The following is a 17,364-nucleotide window of genomic DNA, read 5'->3' on the forward strand; positions in this document are numbered from 1 at the left end:
TTTTCTGATTGTAGCAGATGACTCGAAGAAACAAGGTTGCGTAACAGAAAGTGATTGGGAATGTACTTCACCGCATGATCTGGTATTGGCGGAAGTTGTACATTTTTTCAAAATAGGTTGGCTTGGAGAAAAGAATCTTCAGGGTAGTGTACAGCGTTTTGTAAAGGTGTCTGATGAGCTGACAGTGGAGAAGAGATTGTTGATGCTTGCTGACAAGCTGGTTCCTCCTGGCGAATTGAGGTCAGCCATTGCGTTTAATGTCTACTAGGGTTGCACTGTGACCAAGCTCTAGATATCTGATACTTTTTGGTATCCAGGAATAGACAGAGATCTTGAAGATGTGGTTAAAAGTTGTGTGGTCTGCGCTGGATTTGATTAAAAAAAAAATTATGTTGTACTTTTTTCCCCTGTCCCTACACTTACTGGTCCTTGGGTTAAGTGAGCAATAGATTTGATTGGACTGCTAAACTTGTTATTGTTACAAACTTGATATGCTGTAGTTTAGTTGACTACTATTCTAAGTGGCTGGGGGTCAAATCTTTATCAGATCCCTACACCTTGAATATGGTTGAATTCTTAAGGATGCATTTTCTAGTGAAGACTTTCCAGAATACTTAGTGCCTGACAATAGCGTTCAATTTGTGAGTAAAGAAATTGAGTGTTTTCTTAGATCTCCAAGTGTCGAACATTTGAGTAGTTCACTTTATCATTCCCAAACCTGTGGTTTAGTTGAACTGTTGAATAGGGTGGTGGGAGAGTTATACAGTGGGTACTTGTCAGCAAAAGCATTGTGTTGAGAGAAGTTAAACCATGTTATGCTTCTGTTGGACGGCACAACACATTACAACAGGTGTGTCACCTTTCCAACTTTGAGGGGAAGGAAACCAATGTCTAAACTTTGCCCAGTGTAGATGAGGAAGTAAATGGATCATGGTGGTGGAGTATCAAATCTGTATTGTATGTTGAGGAGTAATGTTGATACAGCTCCAACCAAGCAGAAATGGGACTTTGCTCCTCATCCTCTTGTCAAAGTAAAACAAATAATAATGTACCTATGGTGATGTTGTGTGTGTCAGAAAGACTGGTCACATGGCTCTGGAGTGTTCAAAATTTGGGGGTCTGGTTATGATTGACAACGTTTCTGGAAATGCTGTCAAAGCTAACGAATGCTACTGGTGGAACTGAGAGTTTGGTAAAGGTGGAAGAATGTTATAGCAAGCAGGTGTCTGAGGATGAGAGCATGCATTTGGGTTCCACAGCTGAGTTCACTCTCAGCTGTATGAGTACACTTTTGTTTTTTGTTTGTGTTTTTTTGGGAGAAATAATATATGGAATGTTTTGTGATCTGTCTGAACATGTGCTGGTGGAATGTGAGATGCGTGTTCTCCTTCAATCTGGAGGTCGAATGGTTGGAAGAATGTTTGGATTTGAAAGATGGTAATTGGAATGCACCTGGAAAAGGGCTGACATGGTGGTGGGCCACTGTACATTTCTGCTCCAATAAACAACTGTTGATGTCATCAAGAAGTTGGCGGTCATTTTCTTTGTGGATCACCACTTATTTCTGGTCATCTAGTATAGTTGTCTCAAACATAGTTTGATCATAAAAATGTAAGTACTGATCCCTTTTTCTGATAGAGATTGGTTATTTAAGTAACTCCACAAGTTGTGTTTAATGCTGTACAACAGGACATAGTTTTGGTTGTGCTTTAATATAGTTAAAACAGTGTTCCCAGGCTGAAGGGAATTGATCCCCTTCTAAGAAAAGCTCAATTTTACAGGATTCACAGCTCAAATAGGTGCATACAATACTCATTCTTGGCTCATTTTGTAATGGAAAACAGGGCTTGCAATATTACTAAAACATACAAAATATGACACTGGCTAGATGTGTGTTCACAGTTCAGTATTGTTTATTTCCACAGATTTCAACAGCTTTGTTAGCCGTACCCACACTTGCGGTGAGCTGCGTTCGACACACGTGGGCCAGGAAGTGACTCTCTGTGGGTGGCTTCAGTATGAAAGGTTAGTAATCTCTGTCACAAAAGAGTTTTCGGTGCATGTACAACAGAATCCTTTCCTGCTACACTCTGGCTTCCAACATTGCAGTTATTTTTTTAAATAATTCTCCATACGCGAGTCAGATTTGGAGAGACTAGCCTATTTTGTCCTCTAGTACGGTTGACATATGTATGATTGTGGCATCATGTCTTGTTTATCTGTGGTGCGTTTCCCCCCTCTGGCCAGCAAGCCTGTTGTTTACTTCCATCGCCTGTTGTATTTTTTTTTTTAGACTGTTGCTTTGTTATTTGGAATGCAGTGTCATGCATTTTTGGAATTTGTCCGCTTTCTGCTTCCTCTGGTTTGCACTGGCTGTGGCCTCTATGCTGTATGGAATCCTAACACTAAAGATCTTTCAGCATTTACCGGTGTGTTCAGGAGTGTGGAAACTTGTATATTGCTACACCATGATGTGAATTGCCATATACCAGCTACAGCAGCAGTACGATAAGGTTTAGAAGAGGTGCACATTCAGTTTTAGTCTGCAAGAGAGTGCTTTGCGACTGCTATGGGTGCCAGCAATACCTGTGTTTCTTAAACTCCAAAGCTTTGGCTGCCTTTTAATGTACAGTGGTTTCTAGGATGCAAAATAAAATGTGTTTAGTGGGAGGAGGGATAGTCCAGGGCCGCATGACCATGGTATAAGTTATGTATGTATTTGCGGGTGATACAGAGTTCGAAAGTTTATTCAAACATAGTCTGGAAGCCAGTGGTGTGTCACCAGGGCTTTGTTGTAGAGACCCAGCATTTTCTATAAGCTGCCAGTCTTACTGCAGCATTCTCGATGGCTTTTTGATGTGAGATTTGGTATTGCTGCAGTCTGAGTAAGTTAGTGTAATCGTAGACTCCAGTGCTTCCCAATTGATTCCAGGTAAAGGTTTAATACGATTTTGGCCTGCAGGCAATCAAATTGTAGAGTTTTCTGATGAAAGCTACTCAGAGTTATTTTACAGTCTGTCTGTTTTTCTAGAACATAATGTTAATAAAAGGTTATGCTTTATTGGTACCTGTAGATTTATTTCTTTAGTGGGTCTCTAAATTCACTGTATCTTTTAATTTCTCTAAAGTCTGTGGTTATAAGAACTTGGACTGTCTAAAGACTCTCTGCGATTAATGTACAGTGCAAAGACTACACACATTTTTCATTGTCCGTGGTGATGTCTGGTATACATTTGTTCTTGTGAATGCCAGTTTGACTGTGTCATATCCTTCAACTTGTAGTAAACTGGTTCATGTAATTTTAAATTTTTTGTTTGCTTTTTCTTCCCAGACAGGGTCTATTTGTGGTGCTGCGCGATTTTCACGGACTTACACAGATAGTCATCCCGCAGGATGAGGTAGGGATTGTCATCTGGCAATGGTGGCACATTGAGACTTGTCCTCACTGGGTGGATTCTCTCTTGAATGGAATCTAAATAAGGATTTAAATGGAAATGTGTCATTTACACAAAAGAAGCTGATTCCCACTTGCACTGTCACACATTTTAAAAAGAAAAAATCTTGCCAGCAGCGCAGTCAAAAGTAATGTGCAGAAATGAGCTAACACTGTGACCCTCCATTTTTCACCTGCAGTCCTTATCCTGCTGAGACTACAGCATGGCCTGCCACCCTCATAAAATGTACGCAATCAATAAGGGGGGATATGCAGTGGAGAGCATCACTCTACATGTCTCTCTGCATGCTTCAACATGCAGTAGTGAAGGGCCTCCTTCAGCCCCCTATGGGTGATGTGCTGCAGAAGGATCTAGTTGCAACATCCAGTGGTGTATCATGTTCATCTCTGCTGGTAAAGTTCTATTTGCTGAGTTTGTTATGTTGATCAGTAGTATCTTACTGTATGTTTCATCAAGATCACGTGAGAGGACAAAGGAGAAGAAGGGATGGGAGAGTATGAAAGAGGAACGAAGGAGACAAGATAAAGGGCCTGATTTAGATGTGGGCTGACAATGGAAAATATTCAGATTTCTGGAGAAAGTGCCAAACTCAACGGTGAATTGCCCACTGAAATTTCCTCCTTTGTGCTATCCCTAAGGTGGAGAACATCTTTAAAGTGTTTTTCCTGAAGATTATTTACCAGTTACTGAGATAATTTCAAGCATTCCACTTTAAGCCAGATGTAGCAATTCCACCAACTGTCAGAGCATTTTCCTTTCATAGCCAACTGCAAATTTGGTATTATGTCTTTTCTGTCATCTCTGTAAGAGTAATGTCTTTTACCTGCTGGTTATAGTTCTTTTTAAAGAGTCCAACAAATGCCTGGTTTTCATACTGAATTTGGAAACATTCCCTTCATCACATACACCTAGAAGGGCCTTTTGAAATAGTATCTTTTCTAAAGTAGGTCAAGCAGAGGCATTGCTAAGATTCTGTGGCTTTGCCTCGTAGCATGTTGTGTGTTTGAAGGTGATGGTCTTCTTCATTCTGTGTTCACAAGGCTGAACTTTCCTTTTATTTCATTTGCAGTCCAGTTCCTACTTGAAGAAGCTCCTGACGGCGGCACCGTTGGAGTCTGTGGTGCAAGTTAGCGGGACAGTCATTGCAAGACCTGAGGGACAGGCAAACTCTGTGAGATCTGAGCACTGTTCATACTTTGCATGACAAGAAGACCTTTAGCTAGGGCTGGAAAGAACGTTGATCTACCTCCAACAGATAAATGCATCCAATGCACACCTCTCTTTTAAGTTGTGGCCTCTATACTTTCTGGGAAACTCTCCACCTTTTCATTTAATTTGTCTTTGTCTCACACACCATCTTCACTTTTACCTAGTTCCTCATTCATCTCTCAGTTATATGTTTCTTGTCCATTATCGTACTTTTTATTTTAACCCCAAGACAGGCATTCCTTTGTAAATGGCTCTCATCTCTCCCAACTTTTTTTTTTCTTTTAGAAAATGCCAACAGGTGATATTGAGGTTCAGCTTACAGGTGCCGAGATTCTCAACTCCTGCAAGAAGTTGCCATTTGAAATCAAGGACTTTGCAAAGGTGGCTAATGTCTTGTGGTGATGAAGATCTCTGTGAGAGTGCAAGTCAAGTGTTGGAGCTCAGGCCCCATAGAAACTGCATGCCCCCTGTCATCTAATGTCCTATTGACGGAAACATCAGTGATGGGAATCTTTTGTAACTACACTCGGGGTGTGAATTGTGACTCTAGGCCGGCTAGTGAGATAGTTAATCTGAGTAATATACTTTCTATTGTGACGTGCTTCTTTATTGCCAGTGATTTCATGGTTTATGTTGAACCTTTCTTTATATTTTGTAGCTATTTCTGTACTCTTCTCTACCTTTTTCATCACAGACAGCTTAAGCTCTAATGCAGTGGTTCCCAACCTTTTGATTTCTATGGACCCCCACTTTAACATTAATGGAACCCAGGGACCCCCACTGAATCATCATGGGAATCCGGGGACACCCGCCTGAGTCATTACTGGAAGCTGGGGACCTAATTTGTCAATATTTGTTAATATTTTTTAAGTTTCTAGGCTCTCGTGGACCCCCTGAGAAGACTTCTCGGACCCCCAAGGGTCCCCGGACCACAGGTTGGGAACCACTGCTCTAATGATCAGTTTCAAGATGTGTGTGCTGTGCCCCAAGCAGTGTGCAGTAGAAGACCTACATTCACTCAGTGTGTTCTCCTTGGGGAACATTCATATGGTGCACAGTTTTTCTCTGTGTGCGACCGTAGGAAGTCTGATCCTATACTGCGGGGGACTCGGGCTGTGATTTAAAAGATGATGAGTCAACAGGGAAGAATAGAGGCTCATGAATTGTCCATTGCACTGACCATCTTTGCAGCAAGAGGGGAAGCAAGGCATCCTATTAAATGGCCCTTTGGCTTAGATTTCGCACTCGTAGACCAAATGCAAAAAGTGTCAGGGACTTTTGAGCAAATGATAATACTGGTTCAAACCTCCACCTTTCAACCAGCATACAGAAGTCCATTTCTTGAAGTATCCAGTCATTGATTCAATAAAGACAAAGGCCCCTAAGTTGCCAAACCTTGTGCATATCCAGGATCACCATCTAGTTGAGGTTCTCTCCCAGTCATCATGCCCAAATTCAAGTGCATTTGACCTGGGCACACATTCCATTGTGGATGGATAGGGGCTCAGTAGTTTCACCAAATGTCAAGCACTCTTCTTTCCCTGGGCTTGTTTTGGGGGCCCAAGTCTCATTCAGCGCCTGTGGTCCCAGGGAGTCAGATCCTCGGGTAAGTGCCATTTACATTCTATCCAGACCTATTCTGCTCCGGGCTAATATTGATCCATATACGTTGACTATCACATTTACACAGTACACAATTTTGGTAATGATTAGAAGTCCTCTACTTTGTTGTACAAAAAGCCACACTATAAAAATAAACTGAAGAGAACAGGTTCCTCCTGGTCTCCAGAGAAGACCTCTGATACAAAAGACAAAGGAGGAGGTGCAGGATGTGCACATAGCAAGCACCTGCCAAGATCCACTTCCTTACTCGTCAGTTTGTTTTTTCTCAACTGAGCCTTTTGTCTCTCATTTGCTACATTGGGCTGAAAACTCTATGACTATCCTTTCTTGTTTCCCATAGCACATTTAAAAGGAGACACATTTTGGACAGAAGCTGTCCAGTACCCTATTCACAACCTCTGTCTGTGTTTATTGGGCACCATTTGTACAACAATCTAAATTTGCTATTTGTTTACTTTGAGAGTTTGCTGCATTTCACACACTGCTGTCTGTTATGTAATAACTAGATTGATACATCGAAGCAAAGCAAAATCTTACTGACCCAGAGAGCAGCTCTGCCCACAGATTGCCATTCATTCTAGTGCTGGATACATTCTGAGTCCTATAGACTGTGAGACTTTCAGAAAAAATTCAATCCCAGTTCCACTGTTGCTGAGTCTTTTTATTTTTTTTAATTTGTTTTTAGTTATTCTGTCACTAGAAATTGCAACAGTGGCACAATGTCAGTTCCTTACAAGCTACTCAGGTAGGTGACATTGGAACAAGTACCAGCCCCTGCTCTCAGCCCAGGCTTTCTAGCTGGCACTTCTGACTTTAGGGACTGATATGCTTCCAAAAGCACCCCCACCCAAGAAGCTGATGTCTCCAACTCATACACAGATGAGCAAAAGAGAGTAACTCATTGGACTAGTGTTTTTCAGTTATGACAAATGCTAGCAACACCCTTCCGTAACTAGCTCCCCTAGTGGACAATGTCAGAGTTTTACTCTCTGAAGGCAACATTGACTTCTCCATCAAAATGGTATGCACTTGGAGCCTAACTTGCCAGACCTTTTGAAGAAACCACATTCTGAACCAACTTTTTCAATTTTTCTGTGTAACAAATGCAGGGCCTCAACGGATGACAACATCTTTGTTTCTGTGAACTCACTTGTTCATGCTGTTTTGGTGATGTGCGCCTCTGTGAATGGTGAAGTATTGCCTGCTCATATGAACAGGGATACTAACTGCCTGAAACTATGGGAAAATATATCCGTGTAGTGGCTTCTCATCTAGGTGGGCTAATACCAATACATTGGTGGCAACTTGCATTTTACATCAGTCACACCCTAGGTGATTGGAAGAAAGCCTAAAAAAGCCTAACTACTGGCAATCACTCTAAGTAGCATTCCAAGCCATTGTTGTTCTCTGATTGTGCCACTCTAGACAAAGGCTCGCATCATGCAGATCAGTACTTTGTGTGACTGAAGCTGCATTTTACACCTTTGGCACAAGTGTGACCATTGCCCATATACGTTTAATAAAAACAGGTTTATACTCAGCATTTGCAGAGTAGTGGCAGAGCAAAAACTGCTGAATTTTTGTTGCTGTCCAAAAGTCTACTGCAAATTACTTGACTCCGGTCTCCATACCACAATTGGATTGTTTAAGATTTTGAGACTTAAAACAGGTTTCTTACAGCAATGAAATTCACTTACCATTTGATAGGATAAATCTGTTTCACCCCCAAATGGGTGAGGTACTCCAAGCAGTACAAAATGGGCACAGTCATGGTAAAATGACCTAGCACGGACCAGACTCCAGTCCTCCTTGGCGTCACCCAAGGCTTTCAAGGCTTCCAAAGAAAGAACTACCTTCTTCCCAAGCCTCTAATCAATGCCTCCTCTTATCCTACCTCAACCACATGATCCAGAAGAAATCTCTTCTGGGGAAAACCAAGCAAGTACCTTTGCCATTAACAAAGACCAAGAAGTCTTCATCACTTAATGTGACTTATTGCAATCCGGGGTAAGTCAGTTATTGGTCTGGTATAAATACCAAGAGTTTGGCAAAGGGCAGCTTTTATTTAGGAGTCAATTTATAGTGTGAAGTACACAAATGGGTAATAATAGGACTGTCCTTTCAGCTTGCAAAAATATCTGTCAAAAGTCCCTGGGCCAGGCTAATTGATTCTTAACAGATGTGCTATTCAGCAGGCAGGTTTGCCATACCATTTCAAGTCACTATGGGCACTATTGGACTTGACTTTGTTGCCCCTGGTTCACTTGATGTAAACCAAGCCTTCATCTCCCAGAATCTGTAGGTAGTTAAGAAAAAGCCCAGCACTGGAAATCTGGTTCCTCCATGAAAAAAAGACCTCCTATATGTAGTGTTTGTAAGCAAGGTACAGCAGTGATGGCAGTTGTGCACTGATTTTGAGTTATTGTTACGCAGAGACCTTAAATATTGTTGACCCATTCCTGCTTACTATGTGTCTCGTTCTGTGTTTCTCAGAAAACAGAGTCACTAAGGATGCAGTACCGCTACCTGGACCTCCGCAGCCAGCAGCTGCAGCACAATCTTCGTTTGAGGTCCCAGATGGTGATGAGGATGAGAGAGTACCTCTGCAATCTGCATGGTGAGGCAAGCCTATGTGCCTTTAGTTTTGCCTGTATGACTGCTTCAATTGTTCACTCCAATCCCATCTTTTCTTTGGGCAGTTAAGCACCTGTTCAACCATTTTCTCTGTGTCCCTTTTCCCTGGCTGAGTCTGTATTTATGAAGGCGGAATCGACCTTCCTGGAGGATGTTCCATGCAGTGTCTGCCTTTGTTTTTTCTTTTGCCCTACCCCCACACGTAGTATGTGTCACTTACCATTCATGGTATTTTCTTATCCTGTTATCTCAAAGAGAGTCCTATATGCTGTTTCACACTAACTCCAGGACCCTACTGGGTCAGGGGGGTGAGGGGGAAGTTTCACTTGGGGCAAGGATTCTAGTAGATTCCTGCTGTCTTTTCTCTACCTAGACTGGAGCCAGGTGTTGGCCTCTGGAGTTCTCAGAGTGAAGCTGTAGGGCCCCTCCAGCAAAGAGTCTGTCCTCATTTGCGGCAGGATCCGTTGGCAGGTAGGCCCATAGTGTGAAACACCAGAAACGCTTGTGACAATTAGGTACAAAAATACACTGGGCATAGGTGTAGATGGAGAGTACTTATTGGGAGACTCAAGTTCACGTCCAACCAGCAGCAACTGCTGACCCACAAAAAGTTACCACACAAAGATATATAGAACATTTCTTACCCCAAGAGCATTCTACCATGGACACATTTCAACCCTTAGCAATATGCCAACACTTCCCCCTCCCTACAATCATTATTTAATTCACATTAAACAGAGTTGAAACGCATACTGCAACAAGCAGATAGACTATTAAAATGAAAAACAAAAATAAAGAAACTACATGGCGATGTTGGGAATAATTAATGCATCACCCCCACCACCCAAGTTCCTTAGATTTTCTAACACATGACAAAATCCTTTTATCTAAGAAAGTTCTTTTTTTGGTCAAATTTCCTTTCTCAAACAGGCTTTACATTACCCAGCGCACTACGTATCACTTCATCAACCTGACCTAGTCTTTCACTCGCACCGTCTTCCATATTACTTGGAACCACAGAGGCGTTACTCTTGTTCCACGCCTTATTGATACCCAATATCACCACATCCCTTTTTACTCTCTTTACCCACTGTGGAATAGAGAACCTGCGTTGTGTTGTGCTACACCTTGCACTTTTCCACACCTTCCCTTCATGCTTCATCTGCAGTACCTTTCACACACATTTTTCATTTTACTAGGATCTTTCTTACCCATCAATTACTTATTCAACAACTGCCAGTAACTTTTTCTCTTAACAGTGTGAAAGGAACAAAGGCTTTACTGACAGTGGTATGTTTGCCCCATAGCATTCTTCTGGGAACTTCCTTTGACTCCAAACGATTCAGTCATACTAACTGGAATTGATCCTTCACAACCTTGATATAACTGTTGGTATAGTAAAGCAAAGTTTTCATGTGCCTCATTTCGATCATACAAAGATACTCCGTCACCAAAAGCCTAGGAGTATGGCTGGACACCCGTCTATCGATGGAACAGCATGCAAAGAAATTAGCGGCTTCTTCCTTCAATCTCATAAGAATGCTCAGAACATTTTTCAAATCTCTCCCTTTTCTTGCCAAAAGACTTATTATTCAGGCTTTATATTATCCCACCTCGACTATGGGAATGTTCTGTTCCTGAGCTGTCCCATCGGTGTAGTAAGGAGATTGCAGATAGTGCCAAGCCAGCCCTACCCTCCCTTCACTGGCTTCCCATCCAGCAAAGGATTCATTTCAAAGCTTTATGTATGGTACACCGAGCTCTTCATGATAGGGGACCTTTGCTTATCAAGCATATGATCACACCCTAAACTCCCCAGAGATCCCTTAGATCATCATCTGCCGCTCTAATTAACACCTGTCGTGTTTAAAAAAAAAAACAAGATGGGGAGGCTGATCCTTTACATTCAAAACAGCTAAGCTATGGAACTCCCTCCCCTTATCACTTCGGACAAACAATTCTGAACTCTCTTTTCAAGGTAAACTGAAGACTCTACTTTTCCCAGCATAAACTTATTTCCACTGTTATGTCTTCGTCCTCTTTCAGCGCTGGGAGGCCTTTGGGTAGCCATGCGCTTTATAAATCTATTAAACTAAACCATAAGTGGGAGTCCATTGTGTGTGACTAATTCCTCTGGACAACCTCTGCTGTTAAAGATGTCTTTTAGAAGTTGCAAAACGCTCCTGGTTGGTACATTATCCATAGACCTCCAGCCACTTGGAATAATAATCCAACATCAAAATAGCAAAGTTAGGTGAACTCCCTCTTACTTCAACCAGACTAGGAACATCTACTGCTAACCTACTCTATAGATGCTTGGACAGCTCTACATGTTTCACAGTCAAATATATAGTGACTTGGAACTTATCATATGTCATCCTCAACACACACTCCCTAACATGATGCCCCACTCCCTATTGAGGACTGCCCATCAAAAGTCTTCATGAACTCTCCTCTTCATTTCCCCCATGCACACATGGCCTTAACAAATACGCTCCAAGTTCTTTTCTTCAGATGAGTAGGAATGACCAACAAAAACCCAATCTTGTGACAGTATCCATCCTTATAATCAGTTCCTCAACAATATGTTTATAAGCGTCATCTTCTACCTCCAAATCACCACTTCTTGGCCACCACTCACAACTAAAATGCTTCATTCGTGAAAGGCAGAATTCGTTCTCAAATTTGTCAAACCACTTTTCTTCATACAAAGCACAGTGTCACACACCACCTTTACTACTCACCACGCATGCTTCATTCCCTTCTACATCTACTTGTTGGCAAAGCACCGGCTGTTACATTTTTCTCACAGCCACATTGTAGGAAATTGGGGTTACTGGTTGAGGGGGGGAGGGGGTTAATCTCTCCTCGGGAAGCAACTAAAATTCCTGTCATGGTGAAGTCACAAACAACCCCAAACTAACCTGTACTTAACCCTCTGGTAAATTGGCACAAAAGTATTCAGGCTTAACTAAGAGGTAGTGTGTAAAGTATTTATGCAGCACTTCAAACAGATTGTAAAATTTTATAAATTATTTGACATCAAAATGACAAAAGTTCCCCCAGTAGAACCAGAGAAATGCAGTTTTAAAGATCTAGGTACAAAAAGTGCTTAGAAGGACAAAGCATTAACTGTGGTTATTTGGTCATGCTGGACTGGGAAAAAGCCACAAGTTCAGGCTGACTGCAATGGAGGGTGGGCCGGATATAGGGACCATGTTAGGCCCACTGAAAATAGTACCTTGACTCCTGGTTGCGGAGCATTGCTAAGTCCCGTGTCAAGAATGCATCGTGCAGCGACGGTTATGAGGCCCTGTGGGCTGCGTTGCGAGTACTCTCGTAGAAGTAGTCATGCAGGGCAGCACAATGGCAGGGCAGCAGAATAGCAATCCTTCTTGCAGTACAACAGTCCTTCTGAGTCTTCTATGGGTCCAGAAGTGTACTGAAGAGTTGGGTCTGAGGATCCAATATTTATACTTGGTGCCAGCTTTGGAGTAGGTTCTGGAGGTTTCCACCCTTAAGGGTGTTGGGAGTTTCTTGCCTTGCTGACCTGGTCCCAGCTTGTCTGGGGCACAAACGACTAGTGTGAAACCCTTTGTGAGTGTGCTGATGTAGAGCCTTTGTGATGTGAAAGTGTGGTAGGTGGCTGTGAGTAATACACAAAGACCAGCTGCCTGCTACACCTGGTCATGTGACCCAGGATACAGGCTACAGGAACCAGATGGTTGAGACAAGAAAATGTCAAATGGCATTTTCAGAATCGTGACTTAAAATCCAACTTTACCATTAAAGAGGGTTTCAAATTGGATTTCTTTAGACACCAAACTTGAGATTCCTACCTGCTCCCAATTAAACGTTATCACTTATTAAATATAATAAGGTTACCAGTGTTATCCTGTGGAAAAGGTAGGCCTTGCAGTAGTAAAAAACGAATTTTAGAGTTGTTCACTACTAAAGCATGTACATAAAGAGATGTTCACTACCAGGACCTACATGTTACATGTACATGGTAAAAGAGCATGTTCAGCTGTTTAAATACACTGCACCCTGCCCTTTGAACTGTTTATGGCCTAACCCAGGCATGAGTTATATTTAAATAAAAAGGAAAATTAAGGCCTGGGAAATGGTTTATTTTGTCAGGTCAAAGTGGCAGTTTAAAACTGCAATCACAGGCTACAGTGGCAGGCCAGGGATATGTTTAAAATGGCTACTCAATTAGGTGACACAGTCAGTGCTGTAGGTAAACTAGTAGCATTTGCTCTACAGGCCCTGGTTACATGTAGTGCCAATTTACTAGGTACTTACAAGTAAATTAAATGTGCCAGTTGGGTGCAAGCCAATTCTACCATGTTTAAGGGACAAAGCACAAACACTTTAGCAGTGATTACCAGTGGTAAAGTGTGCTCTCTGAGGACTGGTGCTCAAAGTAAAAATTCCCACCCCCACAAAGTAATGCACCTCCACCAACATGCAAGTGCATTTCCCTCAATTACTGAGTGGCTAGACTCTGCTCCTCTCAGTGCCTTCAAGGCAAATGCTACAACCTCCTCCTTGAAATCTGTTAAACAGAAAAGCACAAATGACCAACCCTTTCACATCTGCCATCCCAATGCTTTTGTCATGTGAGACTACAACTTTCAGAGGGTTATCTGATGCAATTCTCTATTTGAGCCAAAAGTCTTGGACGTGGAGTGAACTCAGCAAAATGTTAAATGAAGAGTGCAATAAAACATGCATAAAACCCAGCTAACCCCAGGAATGTCAACAATTGGCCCTTCTCTGTGGGAATCACTAATAGATCTTAAAAATGTTTCTTAGTATTACCCACTTTTTCAGGGAATTGTTGCCCTAATTAAACTTTGCCTCTAATTCTACATTTATCTTTCTTGAGTGTCACCTCCATTCTCCTTCAAAATAATTAGCTCTTTTTCGAGCACCTTATCATGTTCACTGAGACTACCCCCAAAGTTAAAAATATCTTCCTATATGTATGTAACCACTTCTACACCTTGGAACAACAAATTAATTGATCCCCGAAGAGAGCAAAAGCAGACGCCGATACGTCCCTTTAGGCATCTCAAAAGGTGCTATATTCATGACTTTGCAGTGCTAGTCCATATGAAGGTATTCAGAGGACTTATCTGGAGTTATAAATACCAATCATCAAAGGTCTGTAATATTAGGCAGGGGTGCTTAATTGACCCCCACCAATTGTGCTGTTTAGTTTCCCAAGTCCACACACAGTATTGTGCATTCTAAAGCAATTAGGGAAAGCCAATCACAACTTTCTATCTCGTCAATACTTTCTATCTCTTCAAGAAAGTAAAGATTCACTAACTTCTTTGGCTCATCCTTTAATCCCATTAGTTCTTTCCTAACCTTAAACTAGGGGGTTCATCTTTTTTCAAAATCTTTTATGAATGAAGCCTTTTAATTTCCCTAAGTCATCTAAAAATAGTTATGTTAAATCTGTCTTCCCTCCTCTGACACATACCTAATCTCATTTGAACTAGTCACAGGATCAAAATGGTTGGAATCAAGAATTATATGTAACTCTTTTTGTTCAACCCACCCCAACAAACATCACTCATCTTTCACCACATAAATGGTGGCATTCTCTGGAGGTTTCATTAAAAACAAATTTGAATTTCTCCCACAACCATCACGAATTTCTTGCCATATACAAATCTTATAATCTTGGTCTTATGAGTGAAATTATTGCATTTATTTAAAACATTCCTTTCAATCTGGGTATCTGGGGAACCTAAGTCTTACTTCTACGTTTCACACTAAACACACTAACAAGTTGTAGTATAGAAGATTTCCTTTCTTGTCCTCTATTGCCAACACATAACGTTCATCATCTTCAGTGTTGCCCTCCCTCACTGGTGCTTTCCCTTATACTTTATCCATCTCCCCCATATCACCTGTTTTTTTGCCTCACCACTCACTTTGCAAACCATAGCAAGGTGCCCCATCTTGTTACACTTGAAATACACGATGTCCCAACCTGAAACAAATCTTAACATTCCCACTATGCATATCGCTTCCACATTAGAAGCAACAGTTGCCATTGCAGCTAGCATTTTTTTCAGATGTGTTTTCTTTTATTCAGTAGGGCCTCTTTACTCTAACCCACACCAACATTGCACACCTCCCTGGATAACTACACATGCAAGACAGCTATGCCCGTCATACAGTTACCTACAGTGTTCTGTCTCTTTTCCAATAGATTCAGCTTATTCTAGGGTGGTAATCTCAGTTGACCACAAGCACACTTGCCTTTATTTGTTCACCACTTGGTCTCTAATAATGTCTTACATGAAACCTCTATGGTTACAAGTGCCCACCAATGCCTTAATCATTGCCACATAACTATCTACCAGTTCACTAAGAAATTGAACACATTGGAACAACACTCTTCCTTAGGTTGTATCTCTTATCCAGCATTTTTGCCACTGTGGTCCACAGAATTTCAGCATTGCTTTCCCCACACTGGTATTAACTCAATAAATGTTTCAAAAAAGTATGTCCTTCAATACCCAAGCAATGTTTTAAGAGGTATAGCTTTCCTTTTGCTGTGAAAATGTCCCTATTAGTTTCATCGCTGTCCATGTCAAAACCCTTCTTCAACTGTAGCCAATCCAGTGGAGAAGGGACCAGTACTGAAAACTAGAAAGGAGGAGTTACCCTTTCTAGGACAATATACCAATGAGAATATGAAAGGCCTGCACCAAAACAGTAATGTGAGTTGATGAATGTAGGAAGCAGGCCTGGTTTGTGGCGGACACCTACGGTGTTTGCACCTTATACCAGGTCCAGGCAACCCCTATTAGTGAATGAAGCCAGGGCTCTCCGTCATAGGAAGTTACTTGGTCTTCCCAGAGACTAACAAGGGGAGTTGGAAAAGAAAGATTGCAAGGCCAGGACCAGTCCTGTGGAAGCCAACGGTGGATTCCCAAAGAGGAGGACCTGCAAAAGAAGGGGACAGAGTACAGTCCACACAGGAGTGTCCAGACTGGTCAGGAGCCACTACCCACATTTCTGTGGATGAAGGTCCGGGTCGACGGGGGAAGATGAAGGTCAGCTGAGGAGCTGCAGAGAGGTCCTTGGAGTTGTGCAGATGATGTCCCATGTCGGTCGCCGGGTCTCAGTTGGTCAGTGTTCAGGAGGTCCACCAACAAGCCTTGGCAAATGCAAGGTGGAGCAAAAAACGATTTGCAGTGAAGAACAGGACCAGCAAGGTCCAGTGGACTCGACCCTGGCAGGGGAGTCCGGGCTGACCCTCAGCAGTCAGGAGAGACAGCAGCAGTTGTAAGCCCCATAGGCAGCCCATTGACAGCAGGCACAGTAAGTTGCAGTGAGGCCTAATCATCACACCCAGAGATGAGTCCCACGCCGCTGGAGCAGCAGAGAAGAGACTGTCCTTGCAAGGAAGAAGTGCTGGAGGCAGGGGCTACTTGGAGCCTGAAGATCCCTTGGAGCAAGAGTAAAAAAACCTTGGTTGTTGCAAGAGTCACGGTGCACAGGGGTACTGTCCTGCAAGGAGAGGCACGGGCTAGCCGTCTCCCAAATTGGACAGCAGGCAGAGAGGCCCACTCGGACTCACCACATGTGTTGGAGATTCTACCTGGAGCAGGATGGCAGAAGATCCCAGCAGCCGGTTGTCATTGTCTTAGGTGCTTGCAGTTGTAGGGGAGTGACTCCTTTGCTCAAAGGGAGATTTCTTCATGCTTCTTTGGTGCAGCTGAAATCTTGACAGCCCCAGATGATGTACAGTGGTGGAAGTGTTGCAAGTGCTGAAAGGAGCTGGTGAAACAATGTTGCAAGACAAGGTCGTCTCAGTAGTTGCAGGCTTGTTTGATTCCTGTGAAGTCCAGCAGCGGTTTCGGTGGCAATGGAGCAAAAGAGGTCATTTTAGAGGAGTTCTGGTGGACTCTTGCACGCTGAATCTGGGGACCCAACTGCAAGGGAGTCCCTAAATAGCACTGACAGGGGGCTTGGTCACTCTGCATGGTGACCACCTATGAGAGGGGTCACTGACGTCAGTCACCTGTCCTGACCAAACAGATACTCCCCGGTGGCTCTGCACATCTGGTTTTCAGTATGGAAGAATCAAGAGGCCACTGGGGGTAGCTTTGGGAACCACCACTAGGGTGGTGATGGACAGGGGAATGGTCACTCCCCTTTCCTTTGTATGCTTTCGTGCCAGAGCAGGGACTCGGTATCCCTGGACTGGTGCAAACTGGATTACGCAAGGAAGGCACCAAATGTACCCTTCAAAGCAAGCTGGTGGAGCGGGGGGCTACCCCTCCCCAGCCTTGTAACACTCATTTCCAAGGGAGAGGGTTTTGCCTCTCTCTCCCACAGGAAATCCTTTATTTTGACTTCCCCTGCTTGAGCTGGTCAAGCAGCCGGAGGACAGAAACCTGTCTGAGGGGCT

The 17,364-nt window shown here is 42.8% G+C and overlaps 1 protein-coding gene across 5 annotated transcripts in view; it reads left to right on the forward strand.

Annotated features, from left to right (window-relative positions):
- DARS2 (aspartyl-tRNA synthetase 2, mitochondrial) overlaps positions 1-17,364 on the forward strand; it is a 149,686-nt gene that overhangs the window by 29,811 nt on the left and 102,511 nt on the right. For all 5 annotated transcript variants that reach the window (XM_069231585.1, XM_069231587.1, XM_069231584.1 and 2 more), the window contains exons 3-7: positions 1,926-2,025; positions 3,332-3,398; positions 4,525-4,626; positions 4,950-5,045; positions 8,781-8,904. In XM_069231585.1, coding sequence (XP_069087686.1) covers positions 1,926-2,025; positions 3,332-3,398; positions 4,525-4,626; positions 4,950-5,045; positions 8,781-8,904 — 489 coding nt within the window. The remainder of the gene's footprint in view (positions 1-1,925; positions 2,026-3,331; positions 3,399-4,524; positions 4,627-4,949; positions 5,046-8,780; positions 8,905-17,364) is intronic.

This window comes from Pleurodeles waltl, chromosome 4_2, assembly GCF_031143425.1.
Source record: "Pleurodeles waltl isolate 20211129_DDA chromosome 4_2, aPleWal1.hap1.20221129, whole genome shotgun sequence".
Taxonomy (NCBI): Eukaryota; Metazoa; Chordata; class Amphibia; order Caudata; family Salamandridae; genus Pleurodeles; species Pleurodeles waltl.